Genomic DNA, 23,791 nt, shown 5'->3' with positions numbered 1-23,791 from the left:
ACAGACACAGACACAGACACACAGACACACACACAGACCCACACACCCACACAGACCCAGACACACACACACACACACACACACACACACACACACACACACACACACACACACACACACACACACACACACACACACACACACACACACACACACACACACACACACACACACACACACACACACACACGTAGAGCAGACTTACAGCTCGTGGCCTGTTCTGTCTCAGGAAGCTCTTCATGTCTCCTCCGGTCATCAGCTCCAGCAGGATGAAACGTGGCAGGATATTCAAACTGACACCGATGCAGCGGACTATGTTATCATGGCTGAACTTACTGCACAGACAAAATAACAACATTTGGGTCAGCAGGCCTGAACATGATAGTGCTAATCATGTATCAAAAATATCATGGGTTTGTTTGCTGTGGCAATGTATGCATACCGAGAACAACTTGGTAAACATGACTAAAAGCGAGTATGTCACATTGATTGCAGCAACAATTACAAAAAGTAACATGCAATGGAACGAGTTAAGAAATCTTGACGTATCTCAGTAAGAATCCCTGTAAATGTCACAAATGCATCCTTAATCTCATTGATTTAGATTTTACTCAAAATATGATTATTACACTGCTCTTTAACTAATCACCAAGCTGTGCAGAATGCTTGATTCTGATTGGTCAAAAACATATATGAAGAATTAATAACGCTGAATAGCAACAGAGCATCGTAAGGAACAGGTAGATCCCACATGTCACATCAAATCAATCTGAGTGTGGCAAATTTATACTATTGTAACAGTCTTTTTAGCTGCCTGCACAAAAAATCCCTTGAACGTCTCCACACTGTACAGAACTCAGCTGCCAGAGTTTTAACCAGAACCAAATAATTGGACCACATCTCTCCGGTTTTAGCTTCCCTGCACTGGCTCCCTGTATATTTTAGAATTCATTTTAAGATTTTACTAATAACTTTTAAAGCGCTACATGGACTTACTCTGAGCTATATAGCAGACCTTTTAGTACCTTAGTAGCCCACGCGGGCAGTGAGATCCTCGGGCAGAGGTTTACTGTGAATTCAAAATACAAAACTGAAAACAAAAGGGGACAGGGCGTTCGCAGTAAGGGGTCTGACGCTCTGGAACCATCTGCCCGAGGAGATCAGGTCTGCTGAGCTCTTTTAAATCTCCTCTGAAAACATTCTTTTATTGTAGAGCCTTCCCAGATTTTATATGAATTTAATCTAATTTAGTTTTATTTTATTTTCACCATCTTCAGAAATATATTTTAAAAGAATTGTATCCCTTTAGAGTCATTTCAGGGGAATTTTATGTCTTTTAAAATATGTTTTATTTCTTGACTTGTGTGATTTTATGAACTGCCTGTTTTATTTTGCTGCCCATTTAAAGCACTTGCTTTTTGAAAAGTGCTCTACAAATAAATTATCATTAATAAATTTTTTTTTTTATAATGTTTATGATTTCACCTGTTCCGGTTAACAATGTGGCAAAAATGTTAACTAGAATTATCAAAATGATATGTTAAATGTGATTTATAACAGTACAGCTGTAAAGACTTGAACTTGAAAATGATACGTTTGATGTTAATTTAACCGGCAAGTTGGCTGTTAAGAAAATAGTTGCCATAGATGCACGACTGTCTACAACCCTAGAACCTGAAGGACTATTTTTTAGCTGCATAAATAAATAATTTTAAAAGAATAAAACAATCTTTAAATAAAAGTTTAGAGTTAACCTGTGTTTATCTTCATGTGGTAAGCTAGTAATAAGTGGGATAATTAGTGAGCAGGTGATTATGCGAGACAAGAGCCCTCTGCTTCATGTCGGTGTCTTGTCTCACCCTGTCAGGCATCCATTTCACATAACCACCTGTTCACTTTACACTATCCCGTACATAAGGAAGAGCAAAGGGACATTATTGTCAGTGCAGATTAAGGTTTGAGTTATTTGTTTGTGCATGCTTAGTTTGAAACATCCTCCTCAATCTGTTAATGTGTTTTGATTCAAATGTTTTGAAAATATGGAATCAGTGACATTTTTCAGGAGACAGGTTCAGTCTTATCTTAGTTTAGGGTAACAGTTATTGCAGCTGATACCTTTGGACCAATTTAAAGTCTAAAAGGGTTCTTAAAAGTCAACATAAAAAGGACGCCATGCTGCTTTCTGTCCTGGCTTAATATTTCCAGTGACTTTAATACGTATGTGACCTGAGTGTGAGCTCAGTTCTAATGTTTCTCTGGGTTGAAGTTGTACACATGCACAGAAAGCTCCCTTCCTTGATCCTAATCAAATGCTAACTTGATAAAAACATTGGAAAAAAGTAAAACAGATGTTTGTAAGGGAGACTTAACATTATTCAGGTCAAAATTTATCTAGCATGTAGTTATTTCACTCTGATCAAAGCACATCTATTCATGCTTAATTGTCCATTACAAATTTCCTTCTGATATAATTAGATGACAAGCAACAAGAAAATGATAGAGGAGGGTATGTGTGCTACAATTATAGCGTTTGGATTTCAACGAGAGCAGATCCAGCAGTTATCTCCTCTAACAGGAACATATTTAAAGCATAAAGCAAAGCTGGTCGTTGGCTGCTGAAGCAAGAATTCTTAAGTAAGGTTGACATGCCAGGTGAGCAGTTAAGAAGAATGCATTTGGGGAATCAAAGTGTGATGTGCACAGCAAGCCAACAGCTGTAGATCGGTGCACCTCATAATCAGAGCCTCCATCAGGAAATCCATTTCATCCTGTTCAGAGCAGATTTCTGGAAGAGTCTGCGGAGTAGAAAGAGACAGAGAGGCTGTTTGAGGGGTGTGTGTGTGTGTGTGTGTGTGTGTGTGTGTGTCCTTGTAAAAAGGAAAGACATCATTAGACCTAATCAGCAGACCATTGAGAAGCAGGCGAACCCATGTGGAGCTCACTCAGCTTTTTTCTTTTTAGCTGTGAGTGGTTTCTGAGCCAGTTATCTCAGGGCATAGCCTGACCGTCTTCCCATTTCTCTCGCTTACAGCCATCTATCAATCTGTGCAGTAATGATGATTTTGCAGTAAGTAATTTTTCAGTTACAAAACAAACCACTCCATTATATATATTTATCATGAAGTCATTCAAATAACCCTTCTTTAGATAAACGTGCTACAGAAGCCTGTCTTTTGAATTCCTTAACCCTCTTCCAACCTTTAGATCTCAGAGGTAAGTGAGCTGTTGCTGAGTTGATTACACGTGATTAACATAACTCCTGATGAGGTGCTATCATCAAACATTTAGGTGCAGCATGTTTTCAAGTGCCACACAGAGTGGGATCTGACCTTTATCGCCACCTGCATTGGACTGTTGTCAGCACTCATTCCCAAAACTTGTCCTTCATACACCTCCCCAAACGCACCATGGCCGAGAGCTCTGAAACAGAAATACAAAAGAGCTGAAGTGACACCACCATCAGAACCTCAGACTGACTTTCTGAAAATGAATCCTAGCGTGCAGTACCTGAGAAGTGTGATGTTCTTGCGCGGTACTTCCTTCAGTTCATTGAGTGACGCAGCTTTCCCTGCAAAGCAGTAGTTTGGGTTGTAGTCCGTCATGATGGTGGAGGAGCGAATCTTACTCAGCTTGTACTCTGGACTCTGCAGACGTCCCCTCACTGCATGCAGGTCGTTCTTCCTGCGGTACCACACTAAAGACAAAGACGGGATAAAGACAAGTTTGTTAAACTTCAAAGTCTTAAAGAGTGTTTTTAACACTTATAATCCTAACTGGACCCCACACTTGCATGTAAGTGGAAGAAGCAACCTCCTGACCTATCTGCAAACTTTAGGAGCAGTTACACAAGGAGGGGTCACGCCATAGCTCAGTCAAATCGACATCTTTCTTAACAGCAGAAAAATGTTGCAAAAAAAATCTGACTGCTTGCAAAAAGTTGGCCAATTTTGTCTTTAAATGAGATCTCCAATGATTTAGTATTCCACCTCTGAAACATCGGTGAATTCAGTGGAAACCTTCTTCTACGTTAAACTTTGACTTCTACTTTAACCTCAATGCAACCTGACCTCTGAAAGTCCTGCCAAGGATCCAGAGATGTTATGCTGATAATCGCTAGAGTTGCTAAACCAAAGCAGAGATTTGGCACAGTAACGAAGCTCACTTCTCCAAATCGAAAATAACATTTTGGTCAAAACTTGGAGGCTGACTCAAGTGACATCAGTCGAGGTAATTGATAAAGCTTTGCACAACTCCCACTTGTGCCACAAAGGCTTTTTGCTTATTAAATAATGCAGTAGAACCTCCAAAGCGCAGTAAACACTTCGATGTTGGATATTGGTGGAGTTCTCCTTTAAGATGACAAATCCTTTTAAGCACAAGCTTTATGTTTACACACAAACTCCATGTGGGATGTCCTCTCCTTGGTTACTGCTCCTAGTCTGTCTGTTTCCAGTGAGTTTGGACTCACCCGCCATGGAGGCAGCCCATGTCCCCGATGCAGGTTGGTAGTCTGCCAGGGAGGGGGGTGTTGCGTGCAGGTAAGAGGTGCCGTCGAGCCATCGCCCGGTGCAGGTGCTAGTGACTCAGAGGGGGAAGGTTGGGGTGAGGAGTGGGTTGAGGAGGAGAATTAGGAGGAAGGGGAGTAGGAGGATGGGGAGGAGGAGATGGTGCGCCCAGGGGAACAGACTACCTCCCTGCATGGGGGAGATCTCAGGTGAAGAGACACTTTAACCTGAAGTGTGTGGGTGTTTTCAGTGGAAAGCAACATCTATGTATGCACATGAGTGTTGTGTTTTTGTTTAGTATTTGGTTTATTCAGTTTCATATTCACACATTTCCACACAATGCAGTTAGTGAAAAAGTCAGAGAGTTTTCATAAAATAGATTTTGTTTGGTATTTACAGGAGTACAGTGTCATGCAGTTTAGACCACAGCTGTTTGTTCATCTCTGTTTATAATCAGCACAACAACCCTCTCATCTGCAGTTTATATCTGTCTGATTATTCTCTGATTACACAGAGTGCATGTATGTTTATGTTGAGCCACACCAAACCAGACTCAAACTTTTATCATCATAGCTTCAAATACAAACACATGTATGTCACACTTTCACAACACCATTTATCTGATGACCTGACTAACCTCTCCACATTAATGCATTTCCCACCGCTTAAATCTATAAGATATCAACTGTTTGCCTACTTTTCCACATTCCTCAACTCCTGAACTCACAGTACTCCCTCATAATCTCATTTTGATCACATTTTTCTCAACCCCTCATCATTCTGTTCACGGTGTTCTGCAAAAGTTTCCTTCCATCAAGTGATTCACACTCACATCAACTCATTTAAAGTTGCAATATTAATCTCACACGTAATACACAAAGCAAACAACAAGCTGATGACACTGAAGTCTTTGAAGCCAAAGCACCACCATTGAAGCTTTAGAAGTGTCCGCTTAGAAAAGGGAATTGTCCTCTGGGAGGAAGAATGTGAATTGCATATCTTTCTGATCTGCTGATTCACTTTAATTTCCTGTGCAAAACACAAACGTAACGGTACTTTCTCAATAAAACTCCCTACAAGCGCTCTGTCCTCTCAGGTCATTAGGTATTTTTATGATTGGCAGGAAAACTGACATGTCCTCGCTCGCTTCCAGTGGGATATGTTAGTTATTGCTCCTTAATGGTCTTTGTACATATTCCTTCTTCCAAAAACCAAAGCTGCTTTTTTTAAATGCCCGCGTTTCTTATGAAATGGCATCTGAGTGCAAAGAGCTGGAAATATGATTGCTGCTTTTGATGAAGTCAGTGTGGCGCCGTTCTTTCTCAGAAGCCTTTACAAAAAGCACAGACTCGCTTAAGCTCACTGTGGGAAAGAGAGAGCGAGCAAGTTTTCAACTGTTGAGCTTCATTTTTAATTCCGCACTTTCAGCGAGGTTATGGAGAGGACATGAGAGGGAGTGTGTCTGCTATATTTCAACACCTCCAACGGCCCATGATGGAGGATTAGCAGTGTCGACTGAACTGTCACGATTCCCTTCCTAGTTTTCTGCAGCAGACGGTCGTCAAAAAGGTGACAAAGGTGCAAAAAAAAAAGTGTTAATAGCAAATAATCCCTCACTGTCCTATACTATAGCAAAGTGAATGTGTAGTATGTTATTGTAACGACTGTGAACAGACTGTATTAAGTTGTTTCTGCAGCATGAGTAGAGATTTAGTACATTAGTCAATATTAAAAAGTACAACTTGCATAGCAGCTTTTGACACCATGTAAAACACAAATGCGTCATTATTAATAGTAATAGTTAATGCCAAATATTAGATCCTGGTTGTTTGTATCTCCAATCCTTCATTGCCAATGAATAGTCAAATTAAAACTACAAAAATGTTAATTCCCTAATTGTTCTCATTTTAAAGCACATGTTTGAGAATCATCAGTAAAGCATGTTGCAGCATGTCCGGCTGTCAGATTGTCTAAAAAAAAAAACCAAAGTGATTATATCTTCATTCCAAAACAGACGCCTGGCCTCTGCCTAATACCCCACATCATAGGACTTTGTGTGCCAGGTTTTTTGGCCATGTCTTGGTACTCTTACATTAAGAGTCAATGCCCGGGTGTTGATTCAGACTTCACATTCTCCATCACTCTGCGCCTCTCAGAGTGGCTGGAGGGCAAATCTTTTATCACAGCTCTATTTTCCCTCAACGTTCAAATCTTCACGTCTATACTGTAAAATCATGAGTGTTCATTTTATTCAGATGAGTCATAACGCTTGACATTTACTGCTATCAAATTTTACTCATCAGTGCACTTCTTCAACTTATAAAAACTTCCTTGTTAAATGTCAAACCTTTCTCCAAACATGTGTTTTATATCAAAGACACACAAAAGAGAAGCTTATTTCATCTCTACTGTTTCATGCTTCTTTGAGAATAATCAGTCAGTAATAAATATATTAATGCGGTATTCAACTGCAGTCCCCCTTGTTATCTCACTTTTCATCTTGAGTGAACCTTAAGACATGATTGTATTTACATACAGCCAGGAAAAGTAGAGCGTCCTCTGACATAAGTGCTTATAATCAATTAAAGTGTCCGTATGTGCTCACTTCCTTTTGTTTCAGCAATGTGTAAATCAAAGCCAAATCTCTCTGCAGCTCCTGTCATCATCTGGCGCCCAACCAGAGGAGGACTTTTAAACCAAAATCTATCAGAGATGTTCGTGTTTCTGTTGCCAGTAACATCTGGAAGCGTCTGTATGAGCAGCTGTGCTCACAGCCGGTGGAAGGTGGCGGGCACAGACTGTACACAAAACTGGAAGCATCTCTTACTGAGGATGACGCCGGCGCAGATCAGAGCAACGCCGCTCGTGATGGTGGAGACCACGACTGCCAGAATCAAAGTCGATGACAACTGGCCCTGTGGAGCTGGGCCCTGAGAACCTGCTCGGAGACAGATGAGGAGACAGTCAAAGACTTTAAAAATGGGCTTTGTTTTGATGCATTGTCTCTTCAGGTGTATTTTTTCTTGGGTAATTACATACCCACAATGCGGATACATGTCACATTGTCACTGGCCAGAACTTCGTCCTCTTCACAGAGGCAGAGAATGAGGTGTGTGTCTTCTTCTCGTTTGCAGCTCTGTGTCAGACAGTGGCTGCAGTTCAGCTTTACTTTGATCTCACACTCGCCGTGGCTCTCCATGGCTGGAGGGAACAAGGTGAATTTATTTCGACTCATGCTGCAAAAAAACACCAGACTCAAACTCTAGACTGCAAGAAGCCCTGGAGAGTGTATAAAAAGAATATGTGTTTTATCATGAGTGTAAAACAAACAGTTAGCACCTCTTGTAACTATTTATGTGCTGCATTTAACTGTCACTTTTAGCCTTCCCACATTATCACATTAACAGTCTTACTCTTTGAGGTGATCATGAATCTGCTACCTGAACAGAGCTTCTTTGTTTCTTCATTCAAACTATGACACAGGCTTGTGCCATGTGAGAAATATATTTAACCTCATACTTTACTTAAAGACGAGTTGACCATTTGACAAGATTACACAAGAAAAACCTATTTCTCCTCAAAATGAAATTATGACCATTTAATTTGATTTCTTTGTTTTTATCATTCTGTTTGAACACTGCAGAGGCGTTCATTGTGTTTTATAGCAGCGTCTGGCAGTGCGCACAGCAACGGCAACAACAGCGTCTTTCACATGAGAGTGGAGGACTGTCTGTTGGCGCCGATGGCAACAGGCAACATGAGGCTGTAAATTAGTCAACTGCCTCTCTGTTCCTCCCGCTGCATAATGAGAATCAGATGGCCAGTATTCTCAAGAAAAGGAGAAAAAAACACACTCTGAATATGCATATGAATGTGCAAGAGGCCTTCAGGGATGAGACAGATAGAAGAGCACAAACAGGTATAAGGACAAACACGCATGCACACACAGGTCTACTCTGAGGCTCTGACGTGATCGATCGCTTGTGCGTCCAGAAAGCCAAGAGCTAAGGATTTAACCTTTACCAGTGCCCCTGCTCTGAGATCAAGCATGTTTAGCATCAGCTGGTCCTGTAGTGACTCTTAACAGTGATGCAGTCATATGTCACACAACTTCTGATTGGTCAAGACCCTGTAGCAACAGTGTTTTATTTCTCTTCAGCAAAGTGTTGGCAGAAACAACCTGATCACACATGTCAAATCATTCTGCAGAGAGGAGTACATTAGTACATTTCAACTCTGCCCGTTGACACTGTGGCAAAAATGTTAGTTCCTGTTAGCATTCTATATCTGTACACAAGATGGAGGATAATTTTCACATTAATTTCAATTTATCAGGATAGCACAATACTTTAGATTGTTGGGTAACAGCTGATCTGTCAGCAGCAAAGAAAAGAAGAGGAACAGCATTGAAAGAGTCAGATTTAACGTGTTCAAAAGCAGTAAATAAATAAAATGTATAATTACCATTATTATTAAAAAACATGGAGCTAGATAAAAGAGTTGAACACTGCACAGAGCTAGGCTTTTCAGAATAATTTATTTGTTTTTCATCAGTGTTAGAACAATTAATCTTTTCATTGTATTATTTTATGTTATATGAAAATATTGGTCCAACTTTTCTCTTTTTTTTTTTTGACATTTCAATTATTGCCAGGTAGTTTTTCTCTTAGCTCAATGGACATTCAAAATTAAAACAACATATCATCTCCATCTGCTGATTTGCACCTTACTGCCTACTTTATTCAAATGTTTTTTTTATTCAAATTTAGTATTTCGACTGCATCTCAAAGCTCTCGTTGGTAAATCTGTTCTAATCAACAGGTTACAGTCCGCTCTGCTACATTCTATCCTATCTGTATCTAGCGAAAATAACAATCCTCAGTCGTCTTTGACTTGAGATGCTTTTCAATCTCCTTTTCGTTAAAACCTGCTCCTTACTACAATTAATCCTATTTTATTTGAAGCAACCTTTACTCAAGGTTCTTTTAGAAGCTTTTCCAGAGTTTTTAATTGCTTCTTCTGGTCTTCATCATAAGTTGCTGGTTATTCCAATTGTCTCTCAATTATTTTTTGACTCTAGTCATGTTTAATTTTCTGTACTCTGTTGTAATCTAGTTTGACAAAAGAAAAGACCAACTCAAGCTCCACTTGCTGTATATTCAGTAGCTTTTAATAGTCCACAGTCACGAGTCTGCTCTTCATTTCTTAGTACTCCTCTATTTTCTCTGCTTCACTCTGGCAGACTTACGATCTGATTCAGTATCGCTGTCTTCGTTTAACAATAATGTGATGAGCTGGGTCAATCTCACCTGCCAGGGGCTGAAGGAAAATCTCTCCCGTCGGGTGAATAAACGAGATCCCATTCTGACCGTCGGCTGTGAGCTCATCTGTCAGCGCAGCGTCACCTCCTGTCATGAAATGAATGTTGTGGTCATCCCTATCAGACAGCTTTATGAACTTAGTCAGTACCATATAAGTGTTTTCAGCACATTTGCAAGTTTCTGCTCCACATTAAACAATATGTATCACAACAAACAGTTTTTTTTTTACCACAGCGACATAAAGTTTTCACTCTAATTAGATTAGAGTGATTTAAAATTAACCTCCGGCTGCTGGTAGGCTGTTATGTAATTCAAAGATGAAAGCATGGACTTAAACAAAAAGAAGATACATTACTGCTATGTGTTATTACAACGGCAACAAACTATGAAACCATAATAAGAGCTATAGACACTTTTTATGGTACTCCTTGGCATCACAAACAATGTTGAAAACTGTTACAGTTATGCAAAAAACTGTTGCTGTATAATTTGTGAAATTTCTGTAAAGAATCAAGTGTAGAGAGCTGCCAGACAGGAATAATTTATGCTTTAAACTGAGACACAAATCACATTAAATACTTAAGAGGAAGACAGTTATGTCACATGAATGATGACTCTTCCTTCTTGGGGAGTTTAGTGACTGAGAAGAAGTGACGAGATTGAGCGGGACAGGAGAAGAGACATCAAAGTAGTTTTGGTTTGTAGAGCAGAGTTAAAGATGGTAAAGCAGTATCTTGGTTGGGTGACAGAATATTTGTACCTTTGTAACCTCCTCCACCGCCTCCAACCGTGCAGGCCCCACCACCACCTCCAAAGCCTCCATAGGTAGACCAGCCGAGCTTAGACACGGCCAGGGGGCATGATGACCCTCCCTCAGCGCCCTCTACTAGAGACTTTCCTGCCCTCAGGTTAGGATTGGGACTGTCTTTCCAGCCTCCACCTCCACCTTCAGGGAAGTAAAGACAAAATACATATGAGGTTACACATTAACATACTGTTTTGCATGGAAATCCTGTTGGGGAAATAAATATTAAAGCTGAAGGGGGGAAAATGTTGATTGTTTGAAGTGAAAGCGAAGCGTTCTTCCTCAGAACATTGAGCGGTGATGCTTCTGTTCTTCTAAACTCAAGTTCACCTTTTTTTTTTTTGTACTGCTCAAGGATGAAGAGAGGTTATTGCCTGGTAGAGTGGACACATCTCAAAAGATTGTGCTTGAGATTCTGAAAACAAACCTGTAGAGCCCTCAATATTGACTGTACTCTAAACTAAAGTATGTTCTGAATATCACCCTGGCTGGAGGCCCTGTGCACACATGCACTGATGAAGTTCACAAGTAGTATTCTATTATTTTCACCCTTTGTTACTGGAGCTCATACCCAGTCTATGGGGAAGATTTTTTCCTCTACAAAATACCAGAAACTTTGTGATAGACTTGTGATTCTCCAGAGCCACAGAGGACACTACACAGCTGTTTCCACAGGCTAATAAGTTCATCCCGTGACTCAAAAACTGATCTTTATGAGTAAAGGCTGAGGAATCTCCCAAAAGCTCTACCAAGGAACATGGCAGTTCAACTGGATGTGTTTATTACATTGGAAAAGCCTCATCATTGGTAGTGACTTCTGACTGATGTTAGGCTGCAGCTACTCACCTCTTACCGGAGGCTGTTTATCTGAAAGAGCACTTTGTATTAGCTGCAGAATTATACAGCAGGACTAGTTGTTCAGACTGAAAAAAATGCTGAACTGTGTGCCAGGACCTACCAAGAAGCCCCAATAAGATGGTAATTTAAGTAAATAGCTGTGTGTAGTTAAGACTAAAGTGTACTACATGGGAAGACCTCGAGGCACAGATTTAAGTGAAACAGGCAGAGATTCCTGCTGAAACAAGACAGCTATTTTTCTGTCCACCAGTTTTTGTCTTTCTCTCAGTGGTCACAGGCATCTGGTGGGAAGACTCGAGAGGGTCAGCCACTTAATTCCCATGAAAGAGATTTTTTTGCAATTGCCTTTTGTTTATCACTTTTACACCCACACACAGCCACACTTCACATTGTTACATTGATGCTTCTTTGTATTCATGTATTGAAACTTCCCCGCTGCTCTTTCTACCATAAAACAAAATGTATAAGTGAACAAGTGATGTTTGTCTCTGTCTGTATTTTCTAATTATAATATAATATAATAATAAACTTTATTTATATAGCACTTTTCTTAACATGGTTAAAAAGTGCTTCACAGAAGAAAAGCAGAGAATTACAAAGCATAAAACACGATGCAAATAAGGGGAAGAAAAAAGACAGAAGTAAAACAAGACATCTGAATGCAGAGCAAATTCATGAATTAGGGTTTGAGAAATGCCTTCTTATATAAAAATGTTTTTAGTGAGGATTTAAAAGCAGGTAAGGTTGTGGACTGTCTAATTGTCAGTGGAAGGGAGTTCCACAAACTTGGAGCTGTGATTGAAAAGGCCCGGTCGCCTTTTGTTTTAAGGCGGGATCTTGGCACAACCAGCAGAGATGCATCCACAGACCTGAGGGCCCGCCCAGGCACATAGGGGGTTAAAAGGTCTCTTAAATAGTTTGGAGCCTGTCCATTTAAAATTTTAAAAGTAATCGATAAAATCTTTAAATAGACACGATAAAAAAACTGGCAGCCAACGTAAGCTGGCAAGGACAGGAGTGATGTGTTGATATTTTGCTGTGCCTGTTAAAATCTGAGCGGCTGCATTTTGAACTAGTTGGAGTCTGTGGAGGGAGCTCTGACTGATACCTGTTATAGGTGCATTACAATAATCAAGATGAGAAAAAATAAAAGCATGGATGAATTTGGACAGATCGGAGGGGGAAAGGAAAGATCTTATTTTGGAGATTTGTTTGAGGTGGAAAAAAAACAGGATTTCACAGTAAATTTACATGAGTGTCAAAGCAAAGATCTGTGTCAAATGTCACTCTTAATTCTCTTGTTTTAGACATTTCATAGTGTAAATCGTTGTGCAGTGGTGTGGAGCTCCCTGTCAACATTCAACAGGTGGGAGTAACAGAAAATGTAAAGGGACCAAGTGAACCGCTCTCTCTCTGTTGTTCACTCAGTGAACAACATTGTTTAGCAATACTGTGTCTGTGACAGAGGGGAGAGAGACACAGACACAGACACAGACACAGACACACAGACACACACAGACACACACACACACACACACACACACACACACACACACACACACACACACACACACACACACACACACACACACCACACACACACACACACACACACACACACACACACACACACACACACACACACACAGCAGGTGGGCAGTGGCTTCAACAGCAAACAAACTCAATCTGGCTCCTTCTTGCACATCTGGGCAAAGGTGAGGTGCTCTCCTCATTTTGCCTGTATGCAACACAACCATCCCTGTCTCTTTCTCTCTCTCTCTTTCTCTCTCTCTCTTTCTGTGGCAGCTTTGGGTTACAAATAAATCAATAGATCATTTTATTACCCTAACCTTCGGTACTTTACGGTACTACCTAACACAAAAGTGATGGAGATTCTATCGTTTTAAAGCCAGTGGTATTGAAAAGTGTCAATGTATTGAAATTATGAGAACCAAAGATTAGATAAAGGCAGATTTTAAATATGCTACACGTGTCTGGCAGGTTTTCACAAGTGCTAAGAAATACTACTTTATCAATTCAAGTCTCATGTGATGGCAGAAAGATCAGTTTCAGAAATGCCAGACACAGTTTGACATCCTGCTCAAAGACAGAGCCACACAAACACGCATACACATACCTCTGTACTCACTACTCATAGCTGCATTTTTTGCCTGACACTCAGATCTTTATCTCAACAGTTGCACAGAGGTTTCAATATGATGAGCTGATAAACGATCTGTGTTGGTCGGAGGGGATTTACTGAGAATGTTCCAGCAGGCTTTTCAAAAAACAGAGAAAAACTGCTCAGCCATATATGTCCACCTTTAAAGGTTAAGAACTGTCAGGAAAACCCGAACTATGATCCAGAAAGATCCCATTAGCCACAGGTCAAATCCATCCTGCTGTGTGAGAGCAAGTGCATGCCAGCCCATGCCGCTTCAAGCGTTTGTATACAAATCATCTAGTGGGTTTCAGCGAGCACCATTGCCTTTTAGAGGAATGAAAAACATGCTTGCCGTCGTATAGAGCTCAATGTACTTCATCAAATGAGTAGAAAATTAAAAGCTTACAGTTACCTTGGGATCCCTGTGATCACGAAGGTCTTATTTGAGCTTGTAGCCAAAAAATCCAGAACAAAAACAGCTAATTCAATCATCATCATGAGTTCATTCCAGTAAGAAGGGTCCTTAAAAATGTCCCAAAAAACAATTCATGTTCTTGTTACCAAAAATCAATATAAGACATCACTTATGAACCTTTGATGTGATGAAAGAATGACATTAGCCCCTCCCTCCTGTAAATTGTTGGGATCAATGAGAACTCTGCTTTATTATGTGAAATTCCTTTCAGCCTCGTTGTATGAGGGTGGAGGGAGTAACCTCGAACACAGATTATTTTTCAAAAGCTGAGAACATAAATAATACAAAATGTACCTGCAGCGCCAGTTTGACCATTGGTACTTGAAGCAGTGGTGCTGTTTTCATACTGCTCCAGTGGAATCTGATCCAGACTGGAATCTGGGTCCTCCATGTAGGCATTTCCTCCTCCACCAGCCGCAATCAGCAAGGGAACTAGCTCCCCTCCCTCCATCTAAAAAGGAAGCATCACTGATAATCTGACTCATTCACAAGATTATTACACATGGTAGAGCACAACAGAGAATCAATAAAAATCATCCTTTTAATGTTTCATGATACACAGGCTTTACAACCTGTAGAGTGTACAAATCTATATTCACAATCATTTAAAATTGTGAGCACCTGCTAAACTGTCAACTATGTTTACTGTTATTTTAATCACTATCAATATGTACTCTTACTACCAATAAGGTATCAAACAAACCAACAAAAGGACAAAAGATACTGACAACACAAAGTATTTTCCATCACCTTAAAGATATAAGTGGCTCCCCCTCCTCCGCCTCCTCCCCCAGCACACTCTGCACCAGCCCCTCCCCTGAAGTTGTCTTCAATCACAGATGACTCTCCCAGGCAGATTTTCTGGGTGAGGGGATTTCTCTGGAACAAGAAAGGGAGGAGGAATTTCAACTGCAGGAGTATGAATCACAAAGTATGACGCCAGCAGGCGAGATTTCTTTAATCTAAGCCAGACTTTTGTCTCCCTAAAAAAAAACATATCCTAAGGGAATCACCCACAAATCCTCAGTTTGTCCTTGTGCTCACCCTACTCACCCCCGGGCATGCGTCCTCTCCCTGGTGGCCCACTAAGATATGAATTACGTCTCCTTTCTCCAGAGGAAATATAGCAGATATGAAGACTCCATGGTTGCGCTTGTTGTGGTTTTTTGCTCCTTTGCCTCCTGCAGCCCCGTAAGCAGAGATCCTGAGGGGAAATCATTGCACCACAGGGAATTAAATACTGTGACTGAAATAAATTGCTTTCTTTTTCAAGCTTCACAGTGCATACTGAGTTATACAAATAGACTGCACAACACAAGATCTAACATCTTTAGATGTCAGTCAAATAAGTAGGCACAACACATGTTGTTATATAGATTTCCTTTTGGAAACAGACATTCTGTGATGGTGTTGGCATGAACTGCAGCTGTGCGTATTTAGCTCAGAACCCGTAAATCCATTGCCACTTTCTTGGGGCCTTTTCTTATGTCACTGGTGTGATAATGAGGTCCCATGACTGGCTGTAGAAAGACAATCAAATTGCTAGATGTCTTGATCTGGCCATGACAACAATCAGTTATACTCAGCATAGCCAGAATAATTTAGTCTCACAGCATGCATTCATGCCTTTGAATTTTCACCAAGCCAAGCTAGCTATAAACTCATTATTAATACATGTGGAGGAATATGATCTTTTCAATAAGCTCCTGGAAACAGGTCAGGGGCGAACTGATGCCCTTCCGGGACAAGACTGGCTCTTTCCATAGTTTTTGTTGTCATCATTGCTGTTATATCAATAAAACCCACTCCTCTGAAATCAACATGTCAGTCATTTCTGAAGTATTTGGATTATGTGGCTTACAACCTGTTGCTCCTTAAATCCTATTGAATATAATGTATTTTCAAAGCTCTAAGAGGGACTTCTAGTTTGTATGATCTTGGAGCCCTGGGTGGACTAATCAGTACATCTTTTGTCTTTGCTGACCTCATCCTGAACATGCATTTTTTTCTGTCAAATAGAAAAAATCACATCTTCTTTTCGGTCAACACTTAAACTCATAAATATTTGCTGTGGAAAATGAAATAGGAGAAAAATGTTTTTCAGCTTGTGACTTTGTGGATGCGATTACTGCTGTTTAAAATAGCTATACAGAAATGCAATCTTGTGGCTGATGGTCTCGTTTACTTTGGTGGTTAATAGAAAGGAGTCAGTATTAGACTGTTTCAAAACTCCTTTTAAATGTGTGGTAGACATTGATTTGAATTTTAAAAATGTGTTGTTTTTGTCATTTATTGGATTTGTTTGCAGTGAGCTAACAGACCTTCCACCTTAAATATCCCCTTTATCACTTACAGGTATCTGTTAGTAGCAGGTACCCTCCATATCTGAACGCCTTTCAAGGATCCTTCCTTCCCCACAGTAACACTGACGTTTTTGTTCCTGTAGGTGTTGTCACACTGGGCCTGGGTTGGACCGTGGGGGACCGCTGGCACCACATGAGTTAAACCACCACGTCATCAAGAAACCTCTACAGAAATCCAGAATAAGAAGAAGGGAAACCTTTCATGAGGTGGAATGAGATTAATGAAGTTACTGATATGAGGAGAAAAACACTAGCAATTTAAGTGTGTGAGACTTACATTAATTGTTAACAAATAGGACAGAACACCAACACAATATAGCAAAACACTGAGTTGAGTCAGAGGAAATTGCATTAGCTGTTTGGTATCTAAAAAAATAAATGAAGATTGTAGTCGGCTGACATGGTATACAAAAAGGCAAGACTTAATAGCACTTTAAGGAGCACACATCACCACCTGCTTTGTAAACTCTGCATGAAAAAGTGGATTAAAAAGAGACAAGGAACAATCTGGAAATATATATAAAGTGTCAAAGGAGACAGCTGAAACTGCATGCTACCTGAGGCTGAAGGCTCAGGAAGGGGGCTTAAGAAATCCTCCAAGTCTGCCATGGTCAGCAGAGAGTTGAGATCTGAGGAGAGGCAGGAAGCCAAGATGGAGAATGGTGGGAGGACAGGGAAAAATTGAGTTACTGGCATCCATCTCAAGCATAAATTCTACTTAGACAGAAAGCCACATGGATAGAAAAAACAAAACAATTCAGGTAAAGGTATTATGGTAAGATACCATGACATTTCCTCAGACTCATCTGAGGAGGAAACATTTTGAATACCTTCATGTCTTAGTCCTTTCCATCTGTTCGAATAAACAAACGTATCACATGTTGTCTGTTTTCATCATTTTGCACTTTGTTCCAGTGAGTGTTTTAGATTTCAAAAGGAGAGTATAATTTACAATTTGCATAAACAGAAACGTCCCTTGAAAGGATTGTCCCTGAATCATATGTATAATCTATGACTTTGCTTCCTGGTCCTGTTTCAAGATACAAAGACTCTCCAGCATGTAAAGATCCCAGCACAGAGCAGTCTTAGATGTGATGGTGGGAACCACCAGCCTGAGCTGCAGTTTACGATTCTCCAGGGTCTTGAAGTGACCATGGTATCATCAATTGTTCCACTGATTCACAACTGGAGCTTAGTAATACTTTCAACATTCTTTTACCTGGGTCACGCACCAACAAAAACAGACATATTCCTTCCATCTATTGCACGAAAACTCAAATCTTACATCTGAGTATTAGTTGTAGTATCATGTCAGCAATACAAGTTATCCACATATAGGTATGCACCGATCCGATCCTGGTATCGGATATCGGCTTGATTGGGCTCAAAAAGCTAGATAGATATTGTTGACAAGGGGGCCGATATATAGTGCCGATCCATATGGCAGATCTATCATCTCAGTTATACTTTTCTGTGTTTACAACAGCCATGTGCGTCTCCTGTGTCATCAGCGCCGGCTGGTCTGTGCATTTTTACCTAGCAGAGCAGGATGGAGGATAACTACAGTGGCTCTGCAGTTTAGGTGCATGCTTCTTTTGCTAACAACTCGCGGGAAACTTGTAACATGTGCAGCGGAAATGTTTTGACAGATGGCAGTCGCGCTGACAAATATAATTGGAGCCCAAAGGAAGAAGTTTACGTCAGCTTTAGCCTACTGCAAAGAAGCAAGAAACCTTCTATTAATGGATTCAAAGTGTGAAAAAACATACAGGTTATTGGATTAATTGTTCTGGATCCTTGAAATTAAGGGATTCCAGCCTCTGGTTTAGCACTTGGAATCCAGGTACAGTTCACCATCAAGTCAGAAAAGCCTGAAGTTTGCCAAAACATGATTCTATCCTCACATTAAGGAATAGAGATTGTTAAATCAATACCGGGATCGATCGGCTAGTATCGGTATCGCAGAGATACCAAAGCCCAGGTATCAATATCAGTATCAGGACCTAAAAAGTGGGATCGGTGCATCACTAATCACATACCATATCAGTAGAGAGGAAATGATCCTTTTAAAAGGCTTCTCTCATGATGCTTCAAATAAATGATCAAAGCCCAAACAAATATTGACACAGCACAGCAATTGCAAAAGAGCGGTCAATATTCCTTTCCCTCTATAACAAACATTGGAGTGTTGCATCAAACATGCGACTGAGGGTCTGCACAGCTCAGAGCAAAAGGCAGCAGACAAACAGTCTGAGTTAACAGTTAAGTCCCTGCACTCTCTGGCTCTCCATTTTTACTCTAAAACAGTCTGATTTCATGGACTAAAAGATGATCTTAAGAGTAAGAAGGAGAAGAAAAAAAAAGCGGGGAAGCTGCTAAAAGAGATGTATTGTTCTTTGGGGCATCATTAGCAGTCTAGTTTAATAAACCATAAAGCAGCCTGAGAGTATGACATTTGCTGAGAAGTGGTCTCTGTGGCCACAAGTGCCCTGCAGGAGTTCTCTTGTAAAAGTTGTGTTTATATTTAGTTTCCCTGACCAAAACAAATTGTGTGTATCTTTGAGGCTGAATGGATTCCCTTCCTCATGAAACAAAGCCATTTTCTAACTGTTTAAACATGTGTACTGCTTAAATCCATGTTTATTGGTTTTCAGTCTTCTTGCAGTTGATATACACTCCTGAACTTCTATGAGCTTGTCTGTTACGGTCCATAGCATTTAATGAAGGAATGTTAGTAAGAGTGTACCTTTGTTGAAGCAGGCTGCTCCAATCGCAATGTCATCAAGAGCAACATCAGCACTCGAGCCTTCCCCCCACACAGCTGTCACCTTCACATGAAACCTGAAGCACAGCACATACCATACATGTCTTTAGAGACTTCCAATTCTTGTCTTCAATAAAGGAACAGGAATTTAATTCCAACATCTGTACAAAGAGGTTCGTCATAAGAAATAAGTGAAAGCAATTCCTGTTTCCATCATGTACCCGTAATGAAGGCCAGTAAGCTGCAGGGCAACATCTTCCCAGTCATCTGTCCACTGTCCATTTCTCTCCCACACCAGGGGTGCAGTGGTGGTCCCATTCTCCTCAATTGCCACCAGCAACGAACCATTAAAGTCACCGTACAGGTAGAGAGAGAAACGCATCTGCACAGAGGAACGGACAGATTTAAGAATAGAAGGGATATTCACAAAATCTTTTGTTGCAAATAGACTCATGAAAAAGGGGATAAAAGTAACAATAAACTAAAACAGTACTGTATCTGCGTAAACGACTGACCTGACAGTCAGTAGAAGACACTGGGGCAGGAAAGGATGAGCTCTGAATGGATGCCTCTCGCAGGATATTATTTTCCCTCACCTGCAGAAACAGAAAGTGCCCTGTGGCACACAATGACTGTTACACATCAGACTGAACCAACCATGACCCGCAAGTGCAAACCATGTCATGGATAACTTTGGTCAAAATTATGGAAATTGGGATACCATAACAGTTGTCAAAGTATTCTTTAAAGCTGCTATTTGAACCAGATTTATGGCTGAATATGACCTGCAGGCCTTTAAAATAAAAAACATGCTGAGAAGCATGAAAATGTTTGCAACGGTGAGTTAAATATAGAGTCTGAAAGTTCTGCTAAATTACCCGTATGAATTGAACGCAGTCATATGCAGAACCTTCATATGGTAGTAATCTACTGTAACATAGCAGTGCTATCAATAGCTTGGCCTGGAAAGAAGTAAAAATAAAGCAGCTCGTCTGACAGAAATAAAGGGCTCAGACACCAAGTATTGGAATATCTGTAGTTAAAAATAATTAGGAACATGTTGAAGCTTTAACTTCCGTCTCTTAACACCAGAATAATTTATTTGCATGGAACAAAACTTTACAAACACGACCCACACCCACAGAGAGATTGCCCACCTGGTGTATGCTGCAGAGTGACACCCTTCATGTCTTCATCCTCCAGAAACTGGTCTCCAGTGACCCGTCTCCAGGCCGAGCGATTGTTGGACACAGACCAGCCGCACGCGTCCAGCTCAAAAGAACAATGTGAGCCGAAGAGAAGAGCTCCTGAGGAAGAGGTGGATAGTAACTCATAAATCTCCAGATGACCACATTCAAGACATAAATGCAAGCAACACTGTTTTCAGGGAATTACAGTTTATGGTTATAGTGAGGTAAAAATGTACTATCCAAGTATTTCTGTGCAGAGGACGGTGGGGATCTTTTTTTATGTTTAGGTGATTCAATATTTTTTCTTGCCATCTGTTTTTTCTGCAAAGCTAGTTTAAACAACTACAGCTCTGTGCTTACGAGAAACACAGAAAACATCAGTATTGTTATTCTCAGCTCACTTTCATAAAAAGGAGATCACAACACAAGTTTTCCAGAATAAACCTTTCCCTTAATCTCAGAATGTGTACTGAAATGAGAAAGGTCCCTTTGGCACGGCTAGACCAAGTCCTTCTCTTTCTAGTGCATACTGAACACATCACTTCTCTCAGCAGAACACAAAGATAAAACATTTATCAAAATTTGGATTTCTCTGATCTTGATAACAAAACAAACATTAATGAAATGTCAGGATAAGTGCTGCATGTGAATGTCATAAGCACTCAAACAGGATATATTTGCTGCCAGTAAAAAAGAAGCCTGCCACTGTGACCCAGCTCCTTTCCCCAAGGGATCCACAACTCAGGGCTGTAAATAACCCTGATTCATTGATTTTTATCCGTGACTGAAGCAAGGCTGGTTGGTTCTCAGTGTGGTGAAGTGTTTTTTTTCTTTTTCTGGACTAAATGATTGATGTTTCAAATAGAAAAGGGAAGCTTGTTGTTTTTGAAGTTGGAGGACATGACCAGCAATGTCTGACTAAAAAACACATTTTTCTGTAGCATATTTTTCAAATCTGAGATTTCAAAAGACAAATAAATCCACAGAGGATGTCTCATATTATGATTAATTGTTGAATGTTGCATGCTTTGACATTTTCAAAGGCGTACATTTATGATGAAAACTTTGTGGTTAAAGAGAAAAAAGGGGAACCCTACAAGCTGATGAGAATATTTTGAATCGTCTGAGGACAGAAGCACAGTCAGATGTTCATATACGAGTTACTTCCTGCACTTTAAATCTTGTGAAGAGGCTCTTGGCATGGAATAATCTTACACATACAGTCAAATGATTAACAATTATGCTTTGAGACTTTAATAAAGCTAATGCAAATCAATTAACATCTGCTATTATCCTCTCATACTGCTAAAGGACTCCTGTACTGTCTGCTGGCCTCACTTAACTCTATACCTGCAACCACACAAAGTGAAGCACATGCACAGCTTTACTTTCCATGATGTTTTCACACTCCCACACAGACTTAGTTTGGCGGTGCAGATCAAGTCAATGGAAGATGATTCATCAGTGCACAAGGGAAAACCTTTTAGCCAACTGCAAATATACTTTTTGAAGTCTGACTGATAAAAATCAAAAGCCACAGTTTCCTGCAAAGCACCCTCCTGTTCTGCCCTGTGACTTTATCAACCAAAAAACATAAAAAATATATAAAACCTCACCACAGATGAAGCCCTCATCCTCTCCAAAAGGACAGTCAGTGTGAAAGTTGCACACTTGGCTCTGGTCGATGCAGCCTCCTGAGTTTCCACAGTGGAAAGATTCCCCACATGCTGCGTCCAGATCAGTGATCTGATCTGCATCCCAGAAACCACAGAGACGATTTACAAAAAGGAAACACACATCCAGACATGGACAACAAAGACTAACCCTTAACAAAAATATTTTAAGGATCATTTTACTTTGAGATCGGGGACATGTTTTGAAGTAGTAACATTTTGGGAATTACACTTTCTAAGATTCTCTTTTTGGCACAGCATCAGATGGGCAGATCAGCACTGCATTAGTATCTGAGTCAGCAAATGAGCATGAAAACAGGGAAGAAGCTTTTCAAGGGTAAAAACATCTCACTAGCAGAGACAGCACCTTAGTAGTGACAACTTAGCTAGACCTGTACAGTCTAAATTCAATAAGAGTTTTTATTTTGATAAAAGTAGTTTAAGGCTGAAAAATTTAGAGATTATCTGTTTTATTTCAACAATTGGAAAAAAAGGGATGATGACAACATAAATCTTAACATTGTGAGTTCTATAAGTAGCATTTATGGCTTAAAGGCTGTATTAGAAAGGATGAAGCTGCTTTTTAACCAGTGCAAATGAGAGACAAAGGTGCCATCTAACTCATCAAACTAACGCAAAGGGTTAAATACATCACAAACTCTAACTGCAGATCAAGTGTTGGCTCTGTGTGCCACTTCTGTTTCTGTGAATTTAAATGAGACATCATACTTTACATTTGGTGCAATATTAGCCCCTCTATATGCAAATGAACCTCATAGCTAAAAACATAAGGAACACCGTGCTGACAGCCACGTGCTGCTGGAGTGTTATTTTCACCATCTGCTCAAAGCTGGTGGTGATTGTGCTACCGTATTTATGAAGGATGTCAAGCTCGCACTTTTTTTTATCAATCAACAACCTGTTATTATCCCAAAATTAATATTACGTTAATGAAGCATGCCAATATGACTTTAAAATTGTCTTTATTGTTATAAGTGGGAGTTAAATCTGTCAGGCAGGGGTTGTCTGTGACACAACCCAATTTGTGCAAGTGCACTTTTTCACACAAGTGGTGATAGAGCAGTTATGCACAACATGTTTTTCTTATCTGAATGAGCTGCTTTTAATGACAAGATCCAAGAAAGGCACTGTCATAAGTTGTGAAATTTATGACACATCTGTCGTGAATCAACTCCAAGATATACTGGTGAGAAGTGTCCACTCCCCCGTTCATGTCATCTCCTTGTGGGCAGATTTGAGCTTGAATAAGAGCGCAGTTCTGCACAGCGGGTGGTAGAGATGTGGACAGCTCACCACCACAGTTAGATGAAAAAAACTAGAGGGAACTCAATGGACATGAAAAACTTTGAGTATTTTTTTGCATTTGAATATCATTAGTCCAATATGCTTTGTGAAATGGACCTCGATACAGAGCAGATAGTGGGGGAAAATTAAGCTCAATTCTTAGAGCTATAAGTTGTCACATTCAATATTTATAAATCACTCCTTTGGTGTGCATAGTGTGTACTTTTTAGTAGTTAATGTTAGACTGACATGAATGGGATTTTGGCCCTCATCATGGTCATCCTGGGCCACACATGTGACAGATGAGTTCTTTAAAAACTAAAAGGTTGATATGGTTTTAAACCATTATGACGGATTTATTTTCTGAG

General features: G+C 40.1%; 1 protein-coding gene across 1 annotated transcript in view; it reads right to left on the bottom strand.

Moving 5' to 3' along the window:
- The window catches only part of ltk (leukocyte receptor tyrosine kinase), a 37,911-nt gene that overhangs the window by 6,084 nt on the left and 8,036 nt on the right, over window positions 1-23,791 (bottom strand). The window contains 19 exon segments of the mRNA XM_034675442.1: window positions 206-335; window positions 2,731-2,795; window positions 3,330-3,420; window positions 3,508-3,694; window positions 7,333-7,443; window positions 7,545-7,706; window positions 9,815-9,913; window positions 10,587-10,772; window positions 14,423-14,579; window positions 14,879-15,007; window positions 15,182-15,332; window positions 16,482-16,609; window positions 16,611-16,654; window positions 17,046-17,120; window positions 19,238-19,332; window positions 19,477-19,637; window positions 19,771-19,871; window positions 20,413-20,562; window positions 22,062-22,196. Of these exon segments, the coding sequence (XP_034531333.1) occupies window positions 206-335; window positions 2,731-2,795; window positions 3,330-3,420; window positions 3,508-3,694; window positions 7,333-7,443; window positions 7,545-7,706; window positions 9,815-9,913; window positions 10,587-10,772; window positions 14,423-14,579; window positions 14,879-15,007; window positions 15,182-15,332; window positions 16,482-16,609; window positions 16,611-16,654; window positions 17,046-17,120; window positions 19,238-19,332; window positions 19,477-19,637; window positions 19,771-19,871; window positions 20,413-20,562; window positions 22,062-22,196 (2,357 nt within the window).

This window comes from Notolabrus celidotus, chromosome 22, assembly GCF_009762535.1.
Source record: "Notolabrus celidotus isolate fNotCel1 chromosome 22, fNotCel1.pri, whole genome shotgun sequence".
Classification (NCBI taxonomy): domain Eukaryota; kingdom Metazoa; phylum Chordata; class Actinopteri; order Labriformes; family Labridae; genus Notolabrus; species Notolabrus celidotus.
This window is presented reverse-complemented; position numbering and strand designations above follow the sequence as displayed.